Here is a 24,459-nt window from a genome sequence, read left to right as displayed (position 1 = left end):
AACTCCCTGTGGTTCGACCCTATTGCCACTATCTGCAAATTTATTTGTTGATTGATTAATAGGTTTATTTTTGACGGCTTCGACAACCGCTTATCAGGTTAATTAATAAACGTTTCCTAATTAATTTAAACTTAAGAAGAGATTGGTTGTGAGGTTCCTAATTAATTTAAATCTAAGGAAATATTGGTTATGAGGAGCGTATTCCATAGCTAGAACTAATTTATTAGAGTAAATAAATGTATTTTTTGTTTATATGATCAATTTTCAAAACTGAAATGGATCCTAATATTCAACTAGAATCTATTTGCATTGATTTGATTTTCTTTTGACTAATGCGTTCTTTTTATTGTCTTGATTATTATCTTGTCTTCTCTCTTCAACAAACCCCCTTTTTGCTTTTATTGTTTATTTTTCTAGTTCGTAATTGAAAGTTCTTAGTGTCAATTCTTTGTGGATTCAATCTTATCCACCCTATACACAATTCATATTTGTTGATTTTGGGATAGGTTAATTTTTTGTGGTTTCGATACCCATAAAAATTTGGCGTCTTTATAGGGGAATTGATTTAAACTAATTAATTTTTTTTTATTACTAGGTTTGATCGTGAAGAAGATTTGCTTTGTGATCTTGAGATTGGAAGGACTATAAAAAGCTTACGAAAACAAGCGAAATTGAAGCCTCATCAGCATCCACTTCTGCAGCTTGTAAAGAATTAGCCAAAGAACCAGAAATTTTTACTGAAAAAATTTCAGAACTAGCCCTTGGAACAACAACTAAACCAGCTGCTATAGAGGCAATTACAACAACACCTGAAGAGGCAGAAAACACAACAACTACTGCTCTTGAACCAGCTATTATCCTTGACGAATTAGACGTTGAAATCATTGAAGAAAGAGCTCTAATGGCACAAGAAAGGACCTTGCGTGAATTAGCCGCTCCTGTAGGTGATTAAGCACCACTGTGCATTACATTCCCACCTTTAACAGTCCCTTTTGATCTAAAAACTAGGTTCTTCACTTGCTTCTAAAGTTCAGAGGTCTAAAAAATGAAGATCCACACAAAAACCTCAAAGAATTCCACATTATATATTCAAACATGAGGCCCCAAAGGATAACTGAAGAACATGTTAAACTGAGAGCTTTTCCTTTCTTCCTTGATGAATATGCCAAAGACTAGTTATTTTACTTGCCACCCAAATCTATTACCACATGGGCTGGGATGGTGAGGGCTTTCTTGAGCAAATACTTCCCAACCTTAAAAGCTATTGGCATAAGAAGGGAGAACAGTGGCATCAAGCAAAAAGATTTTGAAGAGTTGTATGAATATTGGGAAAGATTCAAATGGTTATGCACAAGCTGCCCTTAACATGACATCTCTGATTAATCCATTATTGAATACTTCTATGGAGGTTTGCTACCCTCAGAAAGGAGACTAATTGATACAGCATGTGGAGGATCAATTGAGAACAAGACACCTCAGACCATAAAAGACCTAATCTCCACCATGGCAGCAGCCTCAAAGCAATAGAAGATCAAAAGGAACCACCTAGGAGAATCAATAAGGTAAGTACATCTTCTTTAGCCTTATAGATTGCCGATTTAATATCTGCTGTACAAAGTTTAGTTGTAGGTCAGGCTTAGTAGGCTCAATAAGCTAGACTCTGTGGGATCTATGCCACAATAGGACACCCAACAAACATGTGTCCTTCTCTTCAAGATGACGAGTGGGCAAAGAAAATATGACCCTTACTCCAACACATACAATCAAGAATGGAGAGATCATCCCAATTTCAGCTATGTAAGATCCAACAATTTTCAGAATTTTCAGTACAATTATCCTCAATAAGCGCCTCCTCAAAAACAATATATGTCTCTTGAAGATATTGTTAAGTCTCTTGCTAAATCTGTGTAAAATTTGGAATAACAAATAAGCCAAGTAGCCACATCAGTGAGTAGGCTGGAGTCACAAGGAAAATTGCCTTCACAAACAGTGGTCAACCCAACACAGAATGTCATCATTATTACCTTGAGAAGCGGAAAGAAACTGAAAAATGATAGTTTTGAGCAGCGATTTGCCCAAATCTTTGGGCAAACCAGCAGGAAAGTATTACAGAATAACATATTTGAGCAGCGATTTGCCCAAACCTCTGGACAAAACACCGAGAGGGAATTGCAGTTTGAAAAGACAACTCATGAACAATAAAAAGAGAACAAAGCAGACAAAGGTAAAAAGTAAGGTCAATTTAGAGTCCCTCCACAATTTCCAGGAAGGTTAGCCAAAAATAAGGAGGAAAAAAAAGAAAAGGAAATTCTTGAAACTTTTCACAAAGTTGAGGTAAACGTTCCTTTACTTGATATTATTAAACAAGTGCCTAAATATGCAAAATTTTTGAAGGAGCTTTGTACTAAAATGAAAAAGCTACCCGAGAATGAAAGGGTAAGTATGAGGAAAAATGTTTCTGCAGTTATGCAAATAAAATTACCTTCTAAATGCAATGATAGATGTATGTTTGATATTTCTTGCACCATTGGTAATGTTGGATTTAAAAAGGCTATGTGTAATCTTGGAACCTCAATTAATGTCATGCCTTTATCTATTTATAATTCTTTGAATGCTGGTCCCTTGAAGAAAATAAGTGTTGTCATCCAACTTGCTGATAGATCCATTGTGCATCCCAAATGTGTTTTAAAAGATGTCCTAGTCTAAGTTGATGGGTTACTTTTTCCTAAAGATTTTTACATAATTGACATGAAAGATAATAAAGTTAATATTACATCTGATACTTTGTTGGGTAGGCCTTTTCTTAGCATGACTAGGACCAAAATAGATGTGCATGATGGTACACTCATTATGGAATTTGATTATGAAGTGATTAAATTTAATGTTTATGATTCTTTGAAATATCCTAGTGATATAGCTAATGTTGATGGCATATATATTCTTGATACTTTTAGCCAAAATACATTTGAATTAAATGTCGATGACAAGTTGAATAGTGCTCTATATAGGGGTATGAACATGGACAATTCAAAGCAATTAAATCAGCAAATTGTTGCTGATAAAAGGTTATAAGAGACCGTTCATGCTCTCGATAGCATTTTGCCACTGTAAATAATAGATTTGCCCAAATCCATTACAAAACTGCTACCATCAGTTATAAAGACACCTAAATTTGAGATCAAGTTGTTGCCCAATCAACTAAAAAATTCATACCTAGGGGTTGGAGATACACTTCACTTAAATGAGGAGAAACTAATCATGTTGCTTCATAAGTAAATAGAAGAAATATGATGGGTTATAACCAAGACAAAAGACATGCTACACTTCTTACTTGATCCTGTTCGTATCTCTTTCCCCCCACCAGTTACTTGAGCCTTACCTTATGCCTTGCCCATATTAACTTGACCAGGGGAGTATTGTTCTAACCCTCTTTATATAACTTTTTATTTTTGCATATTTTGAGGGCAATGTATTAGTCAAGTGTGGAGGAAAAAAATTTATATATGCTACATTTTTATTTTGCAATTTTTATTTTTTCATGCATTTCCTTTTACTTTCTTTTTATGCATTTTGGTAGGAATTTTGGCTAAGCATTGTAATTTGATTATCCTTCTTACTTTTGAATTATTTGAAATTTGGATTGCATCATAAATAGTATGTTAGTATTTATGTTGGTGATTGTCTCGATTTTTATATTACTTGTAATAGTATTTAATAATTGTCTTGAAGCATAAATAGTTAAACTTGAATAAGATGTATGTACTTGTAGGATTAAGATACTAGTGCAGTATAACTAAGATTTGCTAAAACCATGAATTTTTAATTTTTATGGAACTTTTGTTAAAAAAAACAAGGTGTTCAAGATACTAAAAAAAAATACAAAATAAATTCACTGCACTGGTAAAGTGACCATAAGTAGCGCTAGTAGCCACTTGAAATTGTGACCAATTGAGTAATTGGAAGTGGGTATCACAAATATATACCTTTGCGTGAAAATAGTGGTAACGTTCCAAGCAAGAGATGAATAATTGCTCATAAATAATAAATAAAAAAGTCTTTGATACTTTGTTTTTAGACTTAAGAATCAGTTTTGAACAGCAATAGAATTAGCTAAAGTAAGGTCTAGTAACTACTCCATAAATGCTACTTGACTATTTGTGTGATTGAGTGTGAATAGCTTGAGCTCTCCTATTTATGTCAAAGGTTTTGTTGGGATTATTGTCTGAATGTGACTCTTGTGATTATTAGTTATATGCATGCTGGTATATTATTGTGCTTCAATCTAAAAGTCTAGATGAAAGAGTGGAGTTGATGATCTAAATTATTTAAATACTTAAGGGCAAGCATGGTTCAAGTGTGAGGGTATTTGATAGAGCATAAATTTAGCATATATTCTCCTTCTTCTATATCACCTATCTAAGTGATTTTCTATTAATTATACACCTTTTGTCATGTTTTTACAGAAAAACAAAGAATAGAAAAGATAAGCCAAAATAAATAGAAAAGAAGCTGATTATGTGCAGTGGCTAAACAGATTTGACCGATGATTTGTCCAAATCTCTAGACAAACCATCGAACTACAGTAGAGGCAGACCTGATAGTGAGCGGGAAACTAATACAAATTTGAAATTAAAGATCAGATCTCCTCATTCAAAGCTGCAGGATCTCACGTGATTTTTCCTCCTTAACTGCAATAGCATATCCTCCTTAAATTAAGGAGTCTTCTCCCGAATGGGAACAAATTAAAGAAGGATTTCCCAATTGAAGCAATCAAGATCTCCTATTTTCAGAAGGATTTTGCTAGGGTTCAACACCAATTTAATCTGGTTTTTGTGGACAGTCGCACAACATCTTCATGACCATCTCTTCCAGCCGTATTTTTTCTCTTCTCTTTTGTATTTTTTTTCAAGCCATGAGTGGTTAAACTCTTTATTTCTAATTGGAACTAGGTTGAAATTTCAATTTATCAAGGAATTATGAGATCTAAACTCGTTGTTCATATTTTATTCTTCCAATATTTATGCAATTTTAGTTCTTAATATGATTATTACTTTGTTATTTGATCAATAGGGCTCATTGTTCATATTTTCAAAGTAATATACTGTTGATACTTGAAGTCTATAATTGATTTAGGTATTCAACAACAAGTAATAATTAAGAAATTGCATGATTTAGCTTAAACTCACCATGCGGCTTAGTTTGTTGGTTAGAATTGGATCTCTCTAATTCTTAAGACAGTGAATGAATTAAATTCAGTAGACATTCTTTGAGATATTTGTTGACTAGGGTTAATTAGCGAATGTTTTCTAATTAATTTAAATCTAAGAAGAGATTGATTATGAAGAGGGTCTTCCATAGCTAGAACTAATTTATTGGAGTGAATAAAGATATTTTTTATTTCTATGATCAATTTCCGAACTGAATTGGATCCTAATATTCAACTAGAATCTATTTGTATTGATTTGATTCCCAAACGTTTTCCAGTTTATGATTAGAAGTTTTTAGTGTCAATTTCTTATTGATTCGATCCTATTCATTCTATACATAATTAATATTATGTTGATTTTGGAATATGTTATTTTTTATGGTTTTGACACCCATTAATGTACTCCAAAGGGAGACAACTGCCAAAGAATCCATAGCTTTTGACAACAAAAGGAAAGGAAAAGCCAAAATGCAGACAAAATTAGCTTATAAGGTTACACATTTTACCCTAAAAATTTCTTTGGAAGCAAGAGAAAATTCATCGGAAGCAAGAGAAAATTCATCTAATACAAAACTTGTAAAGATTGTCCCTTCGCATCAAATTGTACCTTTCAAAATTCTAAAACAGGTATAATTCAGGTAGAGACATCTCTAGACCCTAATAATCATTCAGTGGTCCAAGGATATCCCTTATCAGGCTGCTGGTTTGAGCACATCGCTACAAATATCTCATAATAGTGTAGAGGCTCAAAATTTTATTCCCATAGCCCATGTGAATGGACACCTTCCTGGACCTGGAATATCCATCCCTTTAAGAATGTTAGACTTAGTCAAAGCGAAGGGATACAATTCTCTGGCTCCCTTTCAACCTTCCCCATCGTTAACTACTACGGATGAAGAGATGGCAAAAGGACAAGAGGCAGAAGATAGAGACGGGACTAATATCGACTCTAATAGTGAATATGAGGAAACATACTTGGACCTGTACCTACGAAATTGAGCAAGAATTACCAAGTTTTTGTTCTCTCCCTTCTGCACGTTATTTTTTATATGTATCTATTTTCATTTGGAATTACTAAGGGACGGGCAACCCTATTTTTCTAAATACTTTCTGGTTATTGATCAATAAATATAAACCTGATCTTATTGTTCTATTAGAGCCTCTTATTAGTGGTAAGAAAGTTGATTCTTTCACCATTAAAATGGGCTTCCAATAATCTCACCGACTTGAGACTAGTGGTTTTTCAATAGGTATTTGGCTTTTTTGAAATAATGTTTAGAATATTCAGATTCTAATAAATAATAAGCAGTTTGTTCATACTTGTATTTTTAGGAATCGGGAGCCTCTCACTCTTTTTACTATAGTATATGGAAGTCCAAATGTCCATAGTAGGAAGAGTTCATGGAATGACTTACTCTCTCTTATAATTTCTATCTGTGAAAATTGGTTAATTGCAGGTAATTTCAATTCTTTATTCACAATAGACGAATGCAGGGGTGGCTCTATTCATAAAACTGGAGTATCAGGAGACTTTATTGATTGGTTCCAAAGCTCAACTCATTGATTTGGGATACCAAGGACCTAAATTTTCGTGGCAAAGAGGAAAGCTTTTTGAAAGACTAGATCGAGTAGTGTGCAATTCTGTTTAGAGATCATGCTTTCCTAAGGCCAGTGTTTTCCATCTTCCTAAAATCCAGTTGGACCACCGCTCGATCTTGATCAAGTTTCAAAGCTTCCAATTGAGAACGACCTTTCAAATTTCTAGCAGCATAGTCATCTTATAATTGTTTTCATAAACTCTTGCAGGAATCCTGGATTCCAAAGTAATTTTTTTGGACACTCTGAATCACCTATTTGATAATCTAAAAGAGTGGAATAAAAACATTTTTTACAATGTATTTCATCAAAAAAGAAAACCTCTTGCCTGTATAGAAGGGATTCAGAAAGCTCTGGATAATAATTTTTCCAGATATTTGGTTAATCTAGAGTTGGAATTAAGGAAAGATTTGGAGGTAATTCTACAAAGAGAAGAGCTCATGTGGTATCAAACATCCAGAATAGATTAGGATACAATGGAGTGATAGAAATATTGCATGCTTTCATGCCAAAACACTTTCCAAAAGGAAAAAGGAATAGAAATGAATTGATTCAGAATGATGAGGATATTTGGATTGAAAACTAGAAGGACCTTAAGAATCTAGCCTGCTCCTTTTTTATATAATCTCTGCCAAACTGATTCTAATTACATTTCTTGCTATCCTATAATAAGTAAGTTTCCTATTATTCCTTATGACCTATTTCAGATTTTAAAGGTGATGTAGTGATTGCAGAAGTTAGAGATGCTCTATTTAGCATGAAACCATAGAAAGCTATTGGTAAGAGTTTTTTTTTTCCAGGCAAATGGCTTTCAGGCAATTTTTTTTTCAAAGCAATTGGGCTATTATCGGTAAGAGTATCTATGAGAAAGTTGCTAGAGTATTAAAGGATGGTCCCTTGGACACTAATCTTAATAACACTCCCATTTCTCTCATTCCTAAAGTTCCAAAATCGATTACTTTTAAGCAATTTAGACCTATTACTTTATGCACTGTTATATATAAAATTATTACTAAAGTGATTGCTAACAGATTAAAATATTATATTCCCATATTGGTTGGTTCCAACCAAACTAGTTTTGTACCAGGGAGAAGAATCACTCACAATATCATTATTGCCTAAGAAGTTATACCACTCCATGAGAAAAAAAAAGAAGTTCTAAAGGTTTTCTTGCATTGAAAGTTGATCTAAAAAAAAGCATATAACAGAATCAGTTGGGATTTTCTTCAGGACACCCTAAGAGACATAGGTCTTCCTTCTTTATTAATACATGTTATTATGAACTGTGTCTCATCTTCTTCTATGCAGGTTGTGTGGAATGGTGCACTGATAGAGAAGTTTAAATCGTTCAGGGGCTTAAGGAGACCCTCTATCTCCTTACTTGTTTGTGTTATGTATGGAGAGGCTTGTGCACGACATCAATGAAGCAGTGAGCCAACATGTTTGGAAACCAGTAGTGCTTTGCAAAAGGGGTCCTCCCATATTACACCTATCCTTTGCTGATAATTTAATTCTTTTTGTAGAAGCTTCCTTATCTCAGGTGGATTTTATAAAGAGAGTTCTAGATTCATTTTGTGCCAATTCTGGTAAAAAAGTTAATAAAGAGAAGTCTCGCATCTTCTTTTCTAGAAATGTTCCTACCAGCTTCAAAAGAATTCTTAGTACTAAGCTCAAAGTTACCAAAACAGAAGATCTTGAGAAATATCTTGGTTTTTCTCTTTTTCATTCTTGATTATCCAAGTTAACCTTCTCGGGAATCATTGATAAAAATAAGAAGTAAGTTGGTATCCTGGAATGTAAGGAAACTTTCTCTTTTTGGAAGAATTACTCTTGCTCAACTGTTATTTCAGTGATTCCTGTTTATACCATGCAAGCGGCTCTCTTGTCTGCCTCAGTTTGTGATACATATATAAATTATGTCAAAAGTTTACCTGGGGCAACGTGAATGGAGTAAAGAAATTAGCGTTAGCTTCTTGGAGACAAATACAACATCCTAAGGAATTTGAAGGACTTGGCTTTAGAAGCTCAAGTATCATAAAACAAGCTTTTACAATGAAGTTAGCTTAGGGTTTACTTACTAACAAATAAGCCCTATGGACGTCTCTACTAAATATAAGTTGGAGATCACTCCCTTTGTGTGCATGATCAAGAGTTATGATTGCTTTAATTTTTAGCGTGGGATTTGATTGATTTAGGACTTTTTTATCCGAATCAGACTCTTTCAATAGGGATAGGGGATGGAAGTAGATTTGGAGCTGGGATGGTCCTCAATGAATAAGAACCTTTCTTTGGTTAAGTTATCATGATAAACTTCTCACTATTGTCGAGCGGATTAGGAGACACCTCAATTCCTCTGCATTATCCCATGCTTGCCATACTACTTCTGAGACAACTTTACATGTTCTCAAAGATTGCGCTTCAGCTGCATATGTGTGGAAACTTCTGGTGGTTAGGAACAAATGAAGTTGCTTCTTCTCCACGAATTTTTCTCTACAAGAATGGATAGGTGAGAATCTCCAGTATAAGGAAGAAATTGGATAAGAAACACCCTGAGTGTTATTGTTTGGAGTAGTCTGTTGCATATGGAATAAGTAAAATAGTTTCCTTTTTGGCCAAATAGACTCGAACTTAAATTCTTTTACTTGGTTAGCCTTCAATGAAGTTAAGGAAATCAAAAGGTTTTTGAATAAAATGTTCTCGGCTAATAATGGCTCTTAAAGGAGACAACAAGGAGTTAGATGGAGAAAACCAGCCGAGACCTTTATAAAACTTAATACTAACGCGACAATTTCTCGGAGAGACAATACTGCATTAGGTGGAGGCGTTCTATGAGATGTAAACAGTCGATGGATCAAAGGCTTCATTACATTCTTTAGAAAGTTGACAGTTCTAAATGCTGAATTACAAACCATCCTTAGCAAGATTAACCTAGTTAAACAATGGAGCTTTCATAATATGGAGGTGGAATATAACAACTCATCTGTAATTTCGTTGCTAAATGACTGTTTTAAGACAAAAATCTCTAACAAATTATAATTACCATTTAGTTATAATAGTAAAAAAACTCACTTTATTCGCATAGTGAGAACTGTAAATTTTTTTTTTATAAAAAAATAAATTACAATTACCATTTAATTTTTATGTTTTAGTAAAATTAATTATTTGCTTTGTCAAATTATTAGGTATAAAATTATATTAGCTATTATTAAAAAATCGTATTTCTTAACAATTAAATAAAAGTATAATTAATTAAAAGTTTTATCACCAACAAATTTTATAATATGGTTTTGAATATAAAATATTCAAAAGAAATATTGTATTATATTGTTAAAACAAATAATAAAAATCCATGCAACATATTGAAATTTACATTTATTTTTTTAAAACAATTTATTTTACATCAAAAAATAATTGAAGAAAAAATATTTAAGAAATCTATAAATTTTATTATTGTAATTCCTTTTCTAACCGTTTAAATATTTTTTCTCTCTATTTTTGTTAATACAATTAAAATATATAAATAAGAATAATAATAAAGGAGGGAAATAATTAATAAATGAAAGTACTAGAAAATTTATTTTTTCCAATATTATTTAATTTAATTATTTTATCAAATATTTTACAATAACTTTCCAAATGAATATTATTAATTTTATAAAATCAAAAATCAATAACCTACAATGATTTCCATTAAAACGTTTAAGAAATCTAAAAAATTTAGGATTATAAGGAATGCATTTAATGATTTTTCCATTTTCATGTTAATTTTTACATAAGAACATTTATGAAATAATAGTAAAAAGAGCAAGATTCAAATTTAGATTTTAAAACTATTAATAAATTATTATGAAAATGATTGGAGAATAAGTTTATCCAAATTTAATAGTTTCAGATTATTAATCATGTAAAATAATTAATAAAAGTATATATTAATTTATTATATTAATGAGATAAATTAAAAATATTAATTTATTATATAACATATATAATAATTTAAAATATATTTTTAGCCACATATGAATGCATACACTCATTTAATTTAAAATTAATATATTATATAAAATTAAAAAATTATTATTTAAAATATAATAAAATTAATTTATATCTTAATATAATATTTTAATTTTTAATTAATTGAATATTAAAAATAATTTATACACTCAAATCAAATGCGTGTAAAATCCAATGACTGATTGGGTGCTTGTGCGTCTGCGACTCATCCCAGCACTGTTGCATGGCAAATGGGCAAATGGGCAAATGGCTCCAAAAGCTGAATTAATTTTTTGGCGTGTCAGGTTGAATGTCTCTAATCATTGTTGAGGCCTAGAATTCTAAACTTACGGATTCCGTATTTTTGTCCCCTCTAAACTTTTTTTTTACATGGCTAGAATTTAGAGGAAATATCAATTCTAATCTAACATTCTATCTACTTGAAAGTTGAAACCATGGACCAATCTGCCTTTAGCGATTGGACGTGCACTCTTTTTTGGACATAATGACTAATATTTAAATGTTATAAAATATAAAAACATAATTGATAATTTTGAAATAATAATAAATTAATAAATTTTTTAAAAAGACCTAACAATAATTTTAAAAAAATGTTAAAGCATATATAAAAATATTTTTTAATAAAAATATTAAACCATGAAAGGAGTAATAATAAAGAGTAGTATGCCATTTACTTGTGTATTTTCCAGACACAAAGCCTAAAAAGACTCGCTGAGACCACAGAACAAGGATTACGACTTTACGCCGTTAAACTGTTTAACGGTTTTCCGACCTCATGATCTTCTGTTTGTTGGAGTCCAGTCAAAGTGTTTTATTTATTTATTTTTCCTTTGCAACAAACGGCTATTCGTCTTAGCAAGAGTCAGGTCCATTTCTCTCACCTGTCTCTGGCGAGAAAGTTCCGTTTCTCGCCGGATACTTCATAGATTCCGACAGAAATTTCCACTGCTCCGCTGGGCGTGGAGTGAGAGAAAATTTATAGGATATAAACAATAATGAAGGCATAAAAAAGGAAAAAAAATGGAGAAATGAGAAAGGAGGTGGAGGTTAACGTGCAATGCAGGGAAAAGAGAATCCAAGTTAGGGTTCGGAAGATCTTACAAGTCACAGATGCCTGGATAATGGCTTCTGTATTCAATTTTCCTTGCCTTATGGCGTAATTTATTCCATCTCTGGTCAGTGTTAACTTTGTTTAAATTGCTCCCTTGCTCACGTCCGCCTTGTCTCACCTCGCTCTGAATTGCACTCTTTTTGGGATTTAATAAGGTTTGTTTGTTACGCTTTGTCAACATATTCTCACATTTATTGCTTCAAGCCGCTGTTCTGTCTTTCCGATCCTCTGATGATCAGTTCTCTTCGAAAGTCGAAGTTTATATATTTCTTTGTGTTTTAGAATTGTATTCAAATTGTATGTTTCTAGGCAGATTGCGCGCACGCGCTTTAGCTACAACTAGTTGAATTTTGCAATTTTTTGGTTTCATTGGTGGAAGTGAATTTTACTTCCAGCTCTTCGGATCTTGCTGATCTTTTATCAAAATTACCCGTCTGATTATGCAATTAATGATAGTTGATGAACAATTCGGAATTACATATCTTTTAATTCTCATGCTGTGGAATTGTTTTGTAATCTTATCATTAATTGTTTTTTTCATCCTTTCAGTACTTCCATTTTGAGATCATAGTCCAAATCAACTTGCAAATCTTTATTAGACAAATAGGAAATATTACGCCTTGTAATTCTAATCTCCTACACGCATTATTTTGTTGGGTAGTCTAGTTGTCTCTTTATTGGTTGAATTACCTTCCAAATTTTGGAAATGCAGAGTTCCCTTGCTGGAGAGGAGAAAGATTTTGGATTGTGTTTACGAAGATGTATAATGTGCATGAGTATTAGGCCGCCCATATATGACATTACTGTTTTGGGGTTTATGGATTTTTAGATGTCAATCATCATGCCATCTGAAGCAAAGAGTTCACCAGGTTTGTCCTCATTATCGTTCTTCTCTGAGGATGCATCTTTGGCTAGTGAGGTATGCAATTACTAGTAATATGTATATATATGTGTATGTATACACACTCACCCATCATTTTAGCCATAATGCACCATTAAAAACCTTTTTTTTTTTTTTCCTTTTGTTGGTTGGAATCATTGTTCTTCCTTTTGTTTTCTACTCGTTGCAGAGACGCATTGGGTTTGGGAAGTTGGATACCATGCCTGATCATCATGGACATGGTCAGTGTTTTGCTCCACTGAGGACATGCATGATATTGTGTACCTTGTGTTTTGGTCTTTTCTTTTTGATAAGCGATCTTTAAATTGTTCTTACTGCAAATTGAACAGTATTTTTTATGAACTTTTAGGAAGTTACAACCAACTTTTTCATACTCAACCAGTTAGAGTTTTAACTCGGTGTACCTTCTTTCCTAGATTTTCACATTCGTTTTGATTGTTTGGAAGGATTCAGTTGGCCTGAGATATGCACCTATAACTAATTCATACAAGAAATAATCTATAAATATCATGAATGTACAAAAGGAAGCTAATGGGGTGTTGTAATCTGACATTAATGAGGTCTATTAGATGACACGTATTATGTTTAGTAAAATAGATAACATCTAATAATATACATATGGATCAAATATATCTACCAACTGCCATTATCTGAAGCCCAATAAATCTATAATTATGTAACAGCTCTTTAATAGGGATCAACATTTACAGCTTAGGGCTTTTGATAATCTAATCAAATGTAATATAATTATTGATTTTTCTGGAAGCATGTATTCAATGACTAAGCGTGTAAATTATGGGCAAAGGTAGATCATGAGGAAATGCAATTCTTGTGCCTTGCATTTGTTTAGTGCTTTTAGATAAGCCCCTGGGCTTACTTTGATCCTCCCCTGATAAAGACACCATGCTTCATTTGAGCAATTTTTTTTTCAAATTTTAAGAGAGAGATTCTTTTTCTTAATTCAGTATTAAATGCAATTAATATTTTGCTATATAAAGGAATGCTGCATTGGAGGAGTAACAATTGACATAATTACTTGAACAGCCACTGGGAAATCCGTAGCTGTGTTACCCCTGGAAAATCTTGGAGCTGTGGGTTGTCAGACAGCAAAGTCACTTGGACTTCATCATTCTTTCCTAGTGCGGGATCAGAAATTGAATCATAGCTTAATTAGGCAAGCAGCGGGAACAGGGATGGCAATGAGTCAGTCGTCAACTTTGTTGAGACCTGTGGTCCATGAGACAAGATCCAGTTTTAATGGACAGTCAGCATCTTGTTTCCCCGAAGGTGGCAAAGTTGACATGATAGCAACTCAGTATGAGAATAGTCTCTTCTCAAGCTCATTATCAGATTTATTTAGTAGACAGGGTACGTTTCTTTCCCCTTGCTAATGTTCCTTCATGCAAAAATCTACACATGCTTCACATTCAATTATGTCCCAGATGTAACCCCCCTCCAATACCTAGATTTGGCTTCTATGTTTCCTCTAGGTTATTGTTTCTTATCTAACTATAAGCATTATGATTTTGGTACAGTGAGATTATCCTCAAGCAATATACCACATGTCCATTCTGTTGGTACTATTGCCTCCCACTTTGAGGATGGTGAACCTTTTGAATCCCTTGAAGAAATTGAGGCCCAAACCATTGGAAACCTTCTTCCTAGTGATGATGACTTGTTTAGGGGAATAACTGATAAGCTGGACAATATCAACCAATCCAATAGCAAAGATGATATGGAGGAGTTGGACTTTTTCAACAGTGTTGGTGGATTGGATTTGGGAGATGATAGACCTGCAACACAGAATGATATTGAATTTCCAGGAGCATTTTCTAATGGTCAGCCAGGGCTCAGCAATGGTTCAAAAGCTGGACAACACCCTCACGGTGAACACCCTTCTCGAACTCTTTTTGTGAGAAATCTAGATAGCAATGTTGAAGATTCTGAGTTAAGAGCCTTATTTGAGGTGCGTGTTTTACATCATTTATTGCCCATGTTTGTGGTTCATGTATGTTATTTACATGAGCTATCTGTCTCACATGAACTAGTACCTAATGTAATCATTTTTTTTCTTCGACTCTGCAGCAATATGGAGATATCCATACTCTTTATACATCTTGCAAGCATCGTGGTTTTGTTATGATCTCCTATTATGATATTCGAGCTGCAAGGATTGCAATGAAAGCACTTCAGGATAGAACACTTGGGCATAGGAAACTTGATATTCACTACTCAATCCCAAAGGTAAGCTCCTGAAGTTCTCCCTGATGTATGATTGTGCTTTTATTAAATCAATCATCATTATGGTTGTTGCAGAATAGCATTCCCATTGTTTAGCGTCTTTTAGGTTTCTGAGACACATGCACAAGTTTTATCGCATGACTCCGTACCTTATTTTTCCACTTTTATCAGGACAACCCCTCAGATAAAGATATTAATAAGGGGACCCTTATTGCTTTCAACCTTGATTCTTCCATTTCAAATGATGAACTTCATCAGATTTTTGGTGTATATGGAGAAATTAAGGTGGTAAGTATCCTAATTTTTGTCACTTAACAAAAGAGTAACTATGAATGAGGCATGTATGCATGTTGTTCTTGCTTTGCAGATTCGCGGAAGCCCACACAGAAGTCATTACAAATTCATTGAATTTTACGATCTTAGAGCTGCAGAAGGTGCTCTTCATGCGTTGAACAGGAGTAATATTGCAGGGAAGCAAATTAAGCTTGAGCCATGCTATACAGGGGGTTCAAGATGGTATTAACCAACTATATTTTTCTGCATTTACTTTCTTGAATTTTTTTTTTCCTTCCTAATTTTGCTTTAGTTTCATTGGAATGATGATCAAATTTAGGTGCATCAGAACAGAAACCTCTCTCTCACTCTCTCCACCATCTAAAGTGTAATAGTTCTTATTGTTTCAGTGGTTGCTGGTTAAGGAGCGAGCACCAAGTTGTTTTTGGGTCAGATTTGCAGTGTATTGCTTTTGCTTCTGCTTGACCTAATTAAAATGATAAATCCAACTCTAACTCAACCCCACTGCTGTACCTCATGAATCAAGCCCGAGAGTCTATACTGCATGCTTGCTTTTTGTTGTCCTTGTTTGGGGTTAGAGAAATAGCTGCTTTATATCTTCTATTAAGCAGTCCTTTTGTGTTGCAGTTGGTTGGAACATGATAAGTATGGCCCTCATGCACATCAGAGTAGCGCTCCCAATAACTCAGCAGAGTATGGCCCTGGTATGATTATTACCAATGGACTTGCTTACTAAATATTACTGTTTCAATTCTTTTATGAAACATTGTTAACAGGAGCTCCCCCATATGGTGCAGTTATTTCCCGTAGCATGAATAATGCAAGTACCTTGGGACTACCGTCTGCAACACAAGCCCCATTTCTGGAATCTGAATGTTCTAGTGTTCCTAATAGCTTGTCCTCTCTTTTGAGGGTTGAATCAGCTGGTAATCAAACTGGCCTTGCTGAGCCTGGTCGCATGCAGGGTCAATTAAACTTTGATTTTCAAGGCACACAAATTTTTCATCCTCGTTCACTTCCAGAATACCATAATGGTTTGAAAAGCGTTCTTCACTGCAATTCTCTTGGCAGCATGACTACAAACACAAGTCAAAAGCCCCTTGAAAGAATTGATAACAGGCAGTCACACAAAACTGGCACAGATGGACGCTCAATTGAATTCAATGATGGGGGTAAATGCAATTGTTTCCAATCCAAATGCTTTTTACTTATTCTTGGGGGATCCTTCGGTTTGACTTTGTGCTTTTCTTGTATTTGCTTCCTAACAAGCACTTTTTATATATTCTGAATTTGATATGAAACTGGTATACTAACAAAATACTGTAGTGATAAATATAGGTTACTTCACATGAGAAAGGAAAGGAAATTAACAAAATGAAACAAGAAAACTTTTCAATATTGCCTTTTTTCTCACCAAATTTTGCTTTAAACTTCCAAAATAGCAAAACCAGAAGAAGCTTGGCAACACAACAGAGCCGTTATTTTCCTGCCTTGCCTCGCCATTGCTGGCACACTTGTATAGCTATAATGTCATTTTAAGGAGGAAAAAAAAAACAGCTATTTGGCTCAACGAAAGCTAAGTTTCGTTTATGTTATCTTCTTTGCTTGACTTGTAATTAGATAGAGATGATTGCAGTTTTCTACTTTCAAGACTCTTCCACCTCCAAAATCTTGGTGGAAGTTAAGTTCCTATTTAAATGAGTGCCAGCATATAATTGCATCCTATGATGTTTTAGGGTGAGAAAGGTCAAAATGACCTGTCTTATCCTATTTACCATAGTTCTCATTACATGCAGAGATACTCTGTAGGTTAAGAGGTCTTATGTGAGTTCATTTCGTTAACTTTGCATTCTAATATTGAAGTCGGAATATTTGGAAACTATGCATATTTAATGATTTTCTTCAGATGGAAATCAGAATTCAATTATTTCAGTCAAATTGTTTTATATCTATTTTAGTCCATTGCTTTCTTGTTTACAGTTTTTGGATCCACTGTTAATGGAAGCCCCTCTCTTCCTGGACATAATTGTGCATGGGATAACTCCTATCACCCACATTCTCCAGGCTTGATATGGCCAAGTTCACCATCCTTTGTCAATGGAATTTCAATGGCTCATCCCAGACTGCGGCTACATGGACCTCCTGGAGCACCACCTCCTGTTCTTAACTCCATTTTACCTATAAATAACCACCATGTGGGATCAGCTCCAACTGTTAATTCCTCTCTCTGGGAGAGACGCGCTTATGCAGCGGAATCTCTTAAGACTTCTGGTTTTCATCCAGGTTCCCTTGGGAGCTTGAGAGTTTCTCATAACTCACTGCAGTCTATGGAACTTTTATCTCCTACCATGTTCCCGAATGTTGCTGGTAACTATGTGGACTTGTCAAATCCCCCTGAACATGTAGGATTCCAACCACACCATCAGAGATCCCCAGTTTTCTCTGGCAGGAGCCGAATGATTCCTACGACCAATTCATTTGACTCTCCAAATGAACGTGGAAGGAGCCGAAGAAATGAAGTCAGTAGTAACCAGGCTGACAAGAAACAGTATGAACTTGATATAGATCGCATACTGCAAGGGGAAGATAACCGAACCACACTTATGATTAAGAATATACCTAACAAGTACGTGGTGCATTCCTTTGTTTCTGTGACCATGTTAATACTCGTTGCTATTTTAAAATTGTTTAAGGTTGTCTTGTGAAAGATTAACTTTTAGTCCATTGAACTATCTGATTTAGACATGCCCAATGATTTTGAAATTGTGTTGAACTTTAGATGAGTTAAATTAACATTTCCATGGATTGATTGTCACAGATACTGTGGTTTACGATTGTGATTTAAGACACTTATCTGATCGTTATTGCAGGTATACTTCAAAAATGCTTCTGGCTACAATTGACGAACACCATAAAGGAACTTATGATTTCATTTATCTACCAATTGATTTCAAGGCAAGTGAAATATATAGCCTGTAAATTTATGGTCCAGGAGACCCATACTTGTCATGTTTATGTTACTTTTGTAATCATATGCACTACTTCTTGACTTACATTTGTTGTAGAATAAGTGCAATGTGGGGTATGCATTTATCAATATGATTGCCCCAAGCCAGATAATTCCATTCTATCAGGTTAGTTCTGTGTAAGCTCAAAGGGTTTAAATTTTATGCAGGTATGCTAAATCTAAAAGGAAAAATCTAATTATGGCAGGTGTTTAATGGAAAGAAATGGGAGAAATTCAATAGTGAAAAGGTAGCATCACTTGCATATGCTCGCATACAAGGAAAAGCTGCTCTCGTTGCACATTTCCAGAATTCAAGCTTGATGAATGAGGATAAACGATGCCGACCCATTCTATTCAATACTGATGGCCCCAATGCTGGTGATCAGGTATGAATTTCACACAATCACAGGCACTATAGATTCTAGCGAGTAGTTAGCCATATATCTATAAATTCTTGCCAAACTTGGAGGTGGATTTCCTGCTAAAAGTACTTTGCATTTGTAATGGTACTGAAACATTGGCTTCAGATTCCCTCCTCTAAGATGTAGGAAAACCAAATTTCTCTTGTTAAAAGGGAGAAGATGATTTGAGAGATTTCATATGCTGACCTTTTCCTCATCTGTAGGTGCCTTTTCCATTGGGGCATAATGTCCGAACTAGAACTGGGATACCTAAAACCATTACACATGAGGAGAACGAGCAAGGATGTCTGCTAAGTTTGGCAAACAGGGAGGATCCCTTGAATGGGGATGCTTCATCAGGGTCTGGTAAGGAATCTGACTGAGGAAGGCATCTATTTTTGAGGGCAACTAACCCCTTAGGATTGAGTAATTTGAGAATGGTACCTTCCCAAGTCTTTGATTAATACATTGGGGTGGAAAGCATACACATTTTTCTGTTGTTGAGAAGCTCTTAAAAATTTTAGGGAAAGTAATTCATAGCCAGAACAAAAGTGAGATTCTGATTCGTTTGGGTTTTTCTTTAAATTCTGATTGGTTGAGAAGAAAGAGGCACGAAGTGAAGCTTCAAAATTTTGGATGCTCTCGAGAGTAATATTTATAAAGTAGATGTATAGGAGTTTCTGAGCAACGAGGAAACTTTCACCGAGGTTCTCTGGAGGCTGCTCTCCTAACACATTTTCTTCTTGATACTTTTTTGGGCTTTCATCCCTTATGTAATTGCTGATATATAAAAGCCAGGGATCTCTTTGTCGTAAAATTTTGAAATACTGTGTATCATTAATTTTTTTATTTTTTTATTTCGGAAAATTTGCTAGACTTCGAATATAGGTCTATTTTATGCTTTGATTCAATTACGGTTCTATCATCTGGCATCTGCCAGTTTGATAAGGCACTTGTCTATTGATGAAGGATGATAGAGCATGACGAGAACAGCATGAGCCGACGCACCAGAAAGAAACAGCAAGCGAACAATTTATACTCGTTTGCTGATTGCAGTCTTTATGTAGATGAATGGCTGGACTTCAATAACTCGACCATGATTGTCCCTGGCAGGAATTCCGCTAATACTCTGCGCAAATTTCCTCTAATAATTCATTGATTGCAACTACAAAAAGAAGCAATGACAATGCGGATCTAATTTTGCCAACAATTATATTGGGACACTTGTGTCAACAAGCTTGGTAACTACATACTAAACCAACCTTTGTAGCTGTTAGCACCTAAAATCTCAAACTCATGGCTGGAAATGGCAGGCTTTTGATACCCTCACAGATGGATATGACCAAAAAAGCAGCAAGCTGTTAAAAGAAATCTTGAAAAAAAAAGGAAGAAAAAAAGGGAGAAGAAAAAAGAAAAATCAGGATAATATAAATTTTTACCCATTTAGCAAAGCAATTTCACAGTTATGATTAAAGACCAGGTGAGGGCCTGCTTAATCCATGAAAACATAAAATTTTCCCCATTTAGCAAAACAATTTCACAGTCATAATTAAATACCAGGTGAGGACATGCTTAATCCATGAAGTGAAATTGATTGTCCCCGGCATTTCTAGCAACCTTGCATTTCTGTCCCCACTCTAAGGGTTCAGAAGTATTTGAATATTTTTCAGAAGCTACAGATCATAAAGCAAATGAGCTTAGGCCTTTGCCTTAACAACACTAGGGTTACTGTCATGACTCCCTTTTTACCTTCATGCTCCACAATTTGCCAGGAATCAATTAACAATCTGCAATATATGTATATGAAGATTCAATGAACAAATATCCATGAAAATTATTACCTAATATCATTCAAGGAGGGGAAAAATTCAATTTAACATTTTAATAATGTTACAGGCAGGTATCAGAACCGAATGGTGTTAAATCCTAATGACAACAACTGGCATTTAAGTGCCTATGATGCAGTAACCAAAAAATTTTCAACAGAGGTTTACATGTTTTACAAAGACAAGAGCGGAGAAGCCCCCCACCATACCCTCCCACACAGACTATTAGTGCGTTATGACTAGAAAGATTCAAGATTAGCTTACCAGAGTAAGCAAGAAGTCACTTTGCATATAGAATATCATAGTGACCTGGACGATAAAGCAAAGTAATGAAGGGATTCTTGGTCACGGAATCACCACTAGTAGAATTTGGGAGATCATCAGCCGCAGGAATGAAATCGTGATGATTTACACTAACACCGCCTGTATCACAAGAACTGCGATCTAGGTATACAATGCGAATAGGCACACCCAAGGCATCTGATAGGGCAGTAATGTGCACATGGTCACTCTCTTCACCCATGGGTTCCACAGATGACTTGCAAAACTATACCAAACCAGATAGTAACATTAGAGAGATAAAGGGAGGTAGAATTGAAATTGGGGTCTCCATGCTAACAAAAATATAAAGCCAATGGCCAAACTTCTAGAAACACATGAAACAGAATTTCAACAATGATAATCTTACAGTCTAGCCAAGGTATTACAGTAACAAACAAGTCTATGAAAGAATTTGCACGAGGACAAAAATATGGAGAAGTGTACATTAAAAATGTAATCATAGCTGCTGTGCAGAGACTATAATCACCCTAATTTTCTGTCCAAGACCAAAGTCCATAATGACAAGAAACTGGTAATGAAATGAAAATGTAACAAATAAAAAAAAAATTAGCATTGAACAAACCTGTTCTACTGTTGCATTCATTAACCCCAATATAAATGGTTCAAAAAACTCGGAGCGTTTCCGTATTTCCCCAGAGGTAACGAATCTGAAAAACATGACAACTAACCAACTAAATCTGTTAGGACATATTTTATTAAGAGGAGGAGCACATTCATACCATGAAGTCCTTAAAGTCGCTTACCGTAGTCTGATATTGATTGATCCCGACTCCTATTTAAGAGCTCATCGTGACTGTAAATAAATAATAATAATAATAATGAAACAGAGTTCATTGCACGTACTCAGGGAAAAAAAAATCCTATGCAGAAATTATTTATTATGGAATACCATGCTCCATGCATTATGTTCGTTCATGGTTACAAGCAAAACTTCTTGAGATAAGGTCTAATGAAACTTAAGATACCAAAGTAAATGCACTGTCAGAATTATTAACAGAAATACCAGAAAGCAAAAGACAAAAGGTACCTGATTGAAGATTCATTTCCCTGAAGGACACAGTCCAACTGCTCCAGGAATAGCTGGAAAATTTTTTATCATTCAGTTTTTTACGTATGTTACCAAGATAAATAAAAAGGAATGCTGGCAGGTACAGCGATTAGAACTACAGGGTTGTAGTAAGTAGCTTCTTATTACAAAATTTCCATAAAAAGCATTCACTTTGTGTATTTGGTATATTCAGTTCTATAATTTATGCCTTTTTCTAAAAATTTTGTTCGTTCATTTTTTGTAGTCATATTCTTAATACCTTTTTCACTTGCTATATTTGTTAATTCAATTTACAATCACCATAACACTGCAGCTATAGCAAGTAACTACAGCAAACATTTTAAGACAAGAATTAGCAAATGCTGGTATAAGGAAAGCCTTCATTAGTCTTTAACAAAAATTATTTGAAAATTGCTAGAGGAATTAGATCTTCCTATATAAATAATATAACAGGCAATTGAATATAACTTTTTTCATTTTAAAATGAAGAATAAAAGATTGACATTAAGCTAAATTCAACTGTATTTTGTAATTTGCATTGCAGAAAATTTTCCCGTTCCTTCTCTTTTTCTTTTTCCCCATTATTAATCAGATAAACCCTCAGTATCAACTTCACCATTCATTAGACATTTAAACCCATGTACAACTTGAGTTCAAGTGAAGTACACAGGCCTACCATTCCCTTAGAGAAGCATACTGAAAAGGTCAGCAATGATACTATTATACCCATCCATCAAATTAGCAGAACTTCAAACCTCCATTGTTGAGGTAGAAACATCTTATAGTTATACAGTAAAACCAAAGACAAGAATCAGCAATGACATTATCCTAAACGATGATCATAAGTCTCTTTGAGAGGAATGGTTAAGCATATTAGATACAAGTACACCACAGCATAAAGGAAGAATTTCCGTAACTCAAAAACTAACGAAAAAAAAAAATACAAGTACAGAATAAAGAAGTGCACAAAATAGGTTACCGCAAAAAAATCCTCAAATGTAAAGTCAGCATATCCCAAACTCTGAAGCGTTTTCCTACATTCTTCCACCTTTCTTTTGATTTGATCAACTTCTGCCCGGTCTTGTGTCTCTAAAATATGCTCCTATTTACAGTATCAAATTCCCATGAGAAAGAAATGTGTGGGAATAAATTTAAAAAAAAGCACGAAAATTGGACAAAATACATATAAACAAGGCATACAAGGTATGAAAACATAAAGCTTCGAAAGAAACAGTTGCCATCTCCGCGAGTTCGCCTAATAGCAACATACTGCTCGGCGAGGACCTACACAAACAGCAAAACCAGTTACTAGCAGACAAATACATATTACATGAGAGAGCAGGAGAAGAAGAAAGTAGAAAACCTTTATCTTCTCGATCAAAATAGGGCTTCCAGATTCATATTCAGCGGCTAATGCAGAAATAGGTTCCTGCAGTATAACAGATGCTTTCAACTGAAAATGCATTCGAATTGAAACGTAAAATAGGCACTGAAAACGAAAAAGAAAAGAAAAGAAAATGCCTTTTCACCGAGAAAAGGAATTTTATCGGCTTCGGCGGAGCGAATTGCAGAGTGTTGCTGCATGATATCATCGTCCCCAAAGTTTGCCCAATCTTCAAATTGAGAAGCTGTTTGCTCATCCGGTAATTGCCCTTCCAGATTCTGATTCTGATTGTGATTCTGATTCTGCATCCCTCTCTCTTTCTTCTAACACATCAATTCAATTAGAACAGATTTTGAATAACAGTAAATACTAATACTGATACAGGTGAGTATTCATACCTGAAGTGAAGTGAAGATCAATAACGGTGAGGGACTCTCTGCCTGGTCTCGATTGTTTAGATTTGATAGGACACAATTTTCCTTCTATCGGGCAGCCTTTTCACCTCTTTTTAGTATTTTAATTTTATTTTTCTACTTTACCACTTGCAAATAGCAAATTATCCAAAATAAATAATATATTTAAAAGGACCAAATCTTGTCCAATTTTGAAAAGTTAAATAATTTTTTTTAATTCAAATTTTATTTATTTTAAATTTAAATAAAATATTAATAAATTCAAAATTAAATAGTAAATAAATTTAAACGAGTTAAAAACTTAACTCAAATTTAATTTTAAATAATTTCTGAATAATTTATATATATATAGTTTAAAATTTATAAATATAAAATTAAATAATTTTAATTATATAAATAAATTAGTGCATAAACTTATAAAAATAATTTTTAAATTCTAATAAAATAAAAAATAAATAAGATTTAAGTTTATTTCTTTTATAATATTAATTTCAGTTTATATAACGAAATTGTTCATGAGTCAGTTCGTCAGTTCACTTATGAAAACGAAAACGAGCTGAATTCACGAATGAATATTATGAAAACGAAAACGAGCTGAATTCACGAATGAATATTATGAATCTCAAACTTGACTCGTTTGCTAAACAAGTCTAAAAAGTTAAACTCAAACTTGTATCG

General features: G+C 34.1%; 2 protein-coding genes across 8 annotated transcripts; one reads left to right on the top strand and one right to left on the bottom strand.

The window, feature by feature from the left end:
• The first annotated feature begins 11,623 nt into the window (after positions 1-11,623).
• On the top strand, positions 11,624-19,651 carry LOC110621767 (protein MEI2-like 4). 5 transcript variants are annotated; one of them, XM_021766059.2, is made up of 15 exons: positions 11,624-12,079; positions 12,754-12,843; positions 12,995-13,046; positions 13,870-14,193; positions 14,361-14,791; positions 14,911-15,069; positions 15,238-15,354; positions 15,434-15,582; positions 15,988-16,064; positions 16,158-16,532; positions 17,341-17,986; positions 18,231-18,315; positions 18,426-18,494; positions 18,574-18,753; positions 18,993-19,651. In XM_021766059.2, exons 2-15 carry the CDS (start codon positions 12,754-12,756, stop codon positions 19,149-19,151), a joined length of 2,913 nt encoding a protein of 970 aa, XP_021621751.1. In that variant the 5' UTR covers positions 11,624-12,079; the 3' UTR covers positions 19,152-19,651. The 5 variants fall into 5 exon arrangements, with proteins under 5 accessions (XP_021621751.1, XP_021621752.1, XP_043814753.1 ...); XM_021766060.2 differs by having other exon boundaries at positions 12,637-12,793; XM_043958818.1 differs by lacking the exon at positions 11,624-12,079 and having other exon boundaries at positions 12,650-12,843; positions 13,824-14,193.
• Positions 19,652-20,260: 609 nt separating this feature from the next.
• On the bottom strand, positions 20,261-23,908 carry LOC110621769 (OVARIAN TUMOR DOMAIN-containing deubiquitinating enzyme 1). 3 transcript variants are annotated; one of them, XM_021766066.2, is made up of 10 exons: positions 23,767-23,908; positions 23,506-23,688; positions 23,348-23,413; positions 23,185-23,268; positions 22,964-23,086; positions 21,964-22,016; positions 21,680-21,729; positions 21,499-21,599; positions 20,859-21,141; positions 20,261-20,555 (listed from the first exon to the last, which is right to left on the bottom strand). In XM_021766066.2, exons 2-9 carry the CDS (start codon positions 23,674-23,676, stop codon positions 20,875-20,877), a joined length of 915 nt encoding a protein of 304 aa, XP_021621758.1. In that variant the 5' UTR covers positions 23,677-23,688; positions 23,767-23,908; the 3' UTR covers positions 20,261-20,555; positions 20,859-20,874. The 3 variants fall into 3 exon arrangements, with proteins under 3 accessions (XP_021621758.1, XP_021621756.1, XP_021621759.1); XM_021766064.2 differs by lacking the exon at positions 20,261-20,555 and having other exon boundaries at positions 20,593-21,141; XM_021766067.2 differs by lacking the exon at positions 20,261-20,555 and having other exon boundaries at positions 20,593-21,141; positions 23,506-23,691; positions 23,767-23,905.
• Positions 23,909-24,459: the final 551 nt, after the last annotated feature.

Source organism: Manihot esculenta, chromosome 8 (assembly GCF_001659605.2).
Source record: "Manihot esculenta cultivar AM560-2 chromosome 8, M.esculenta_v8, whole genome shotgun sequence".
In the NCBI taxonomy this organism is placed as follows: domain Eukaryota; kingdom Viridiplantae; phylum Streptophyta; class Magnoliopsida; order Malpighiales; family Euphorbiaceae; genus Manihot; species Manihot esculenta.
The sequence above is the reverse complement of the archived record's forward strand: the minus strand, read 5'-3'. Positions and strand labels throughout refer to the sequence as shown.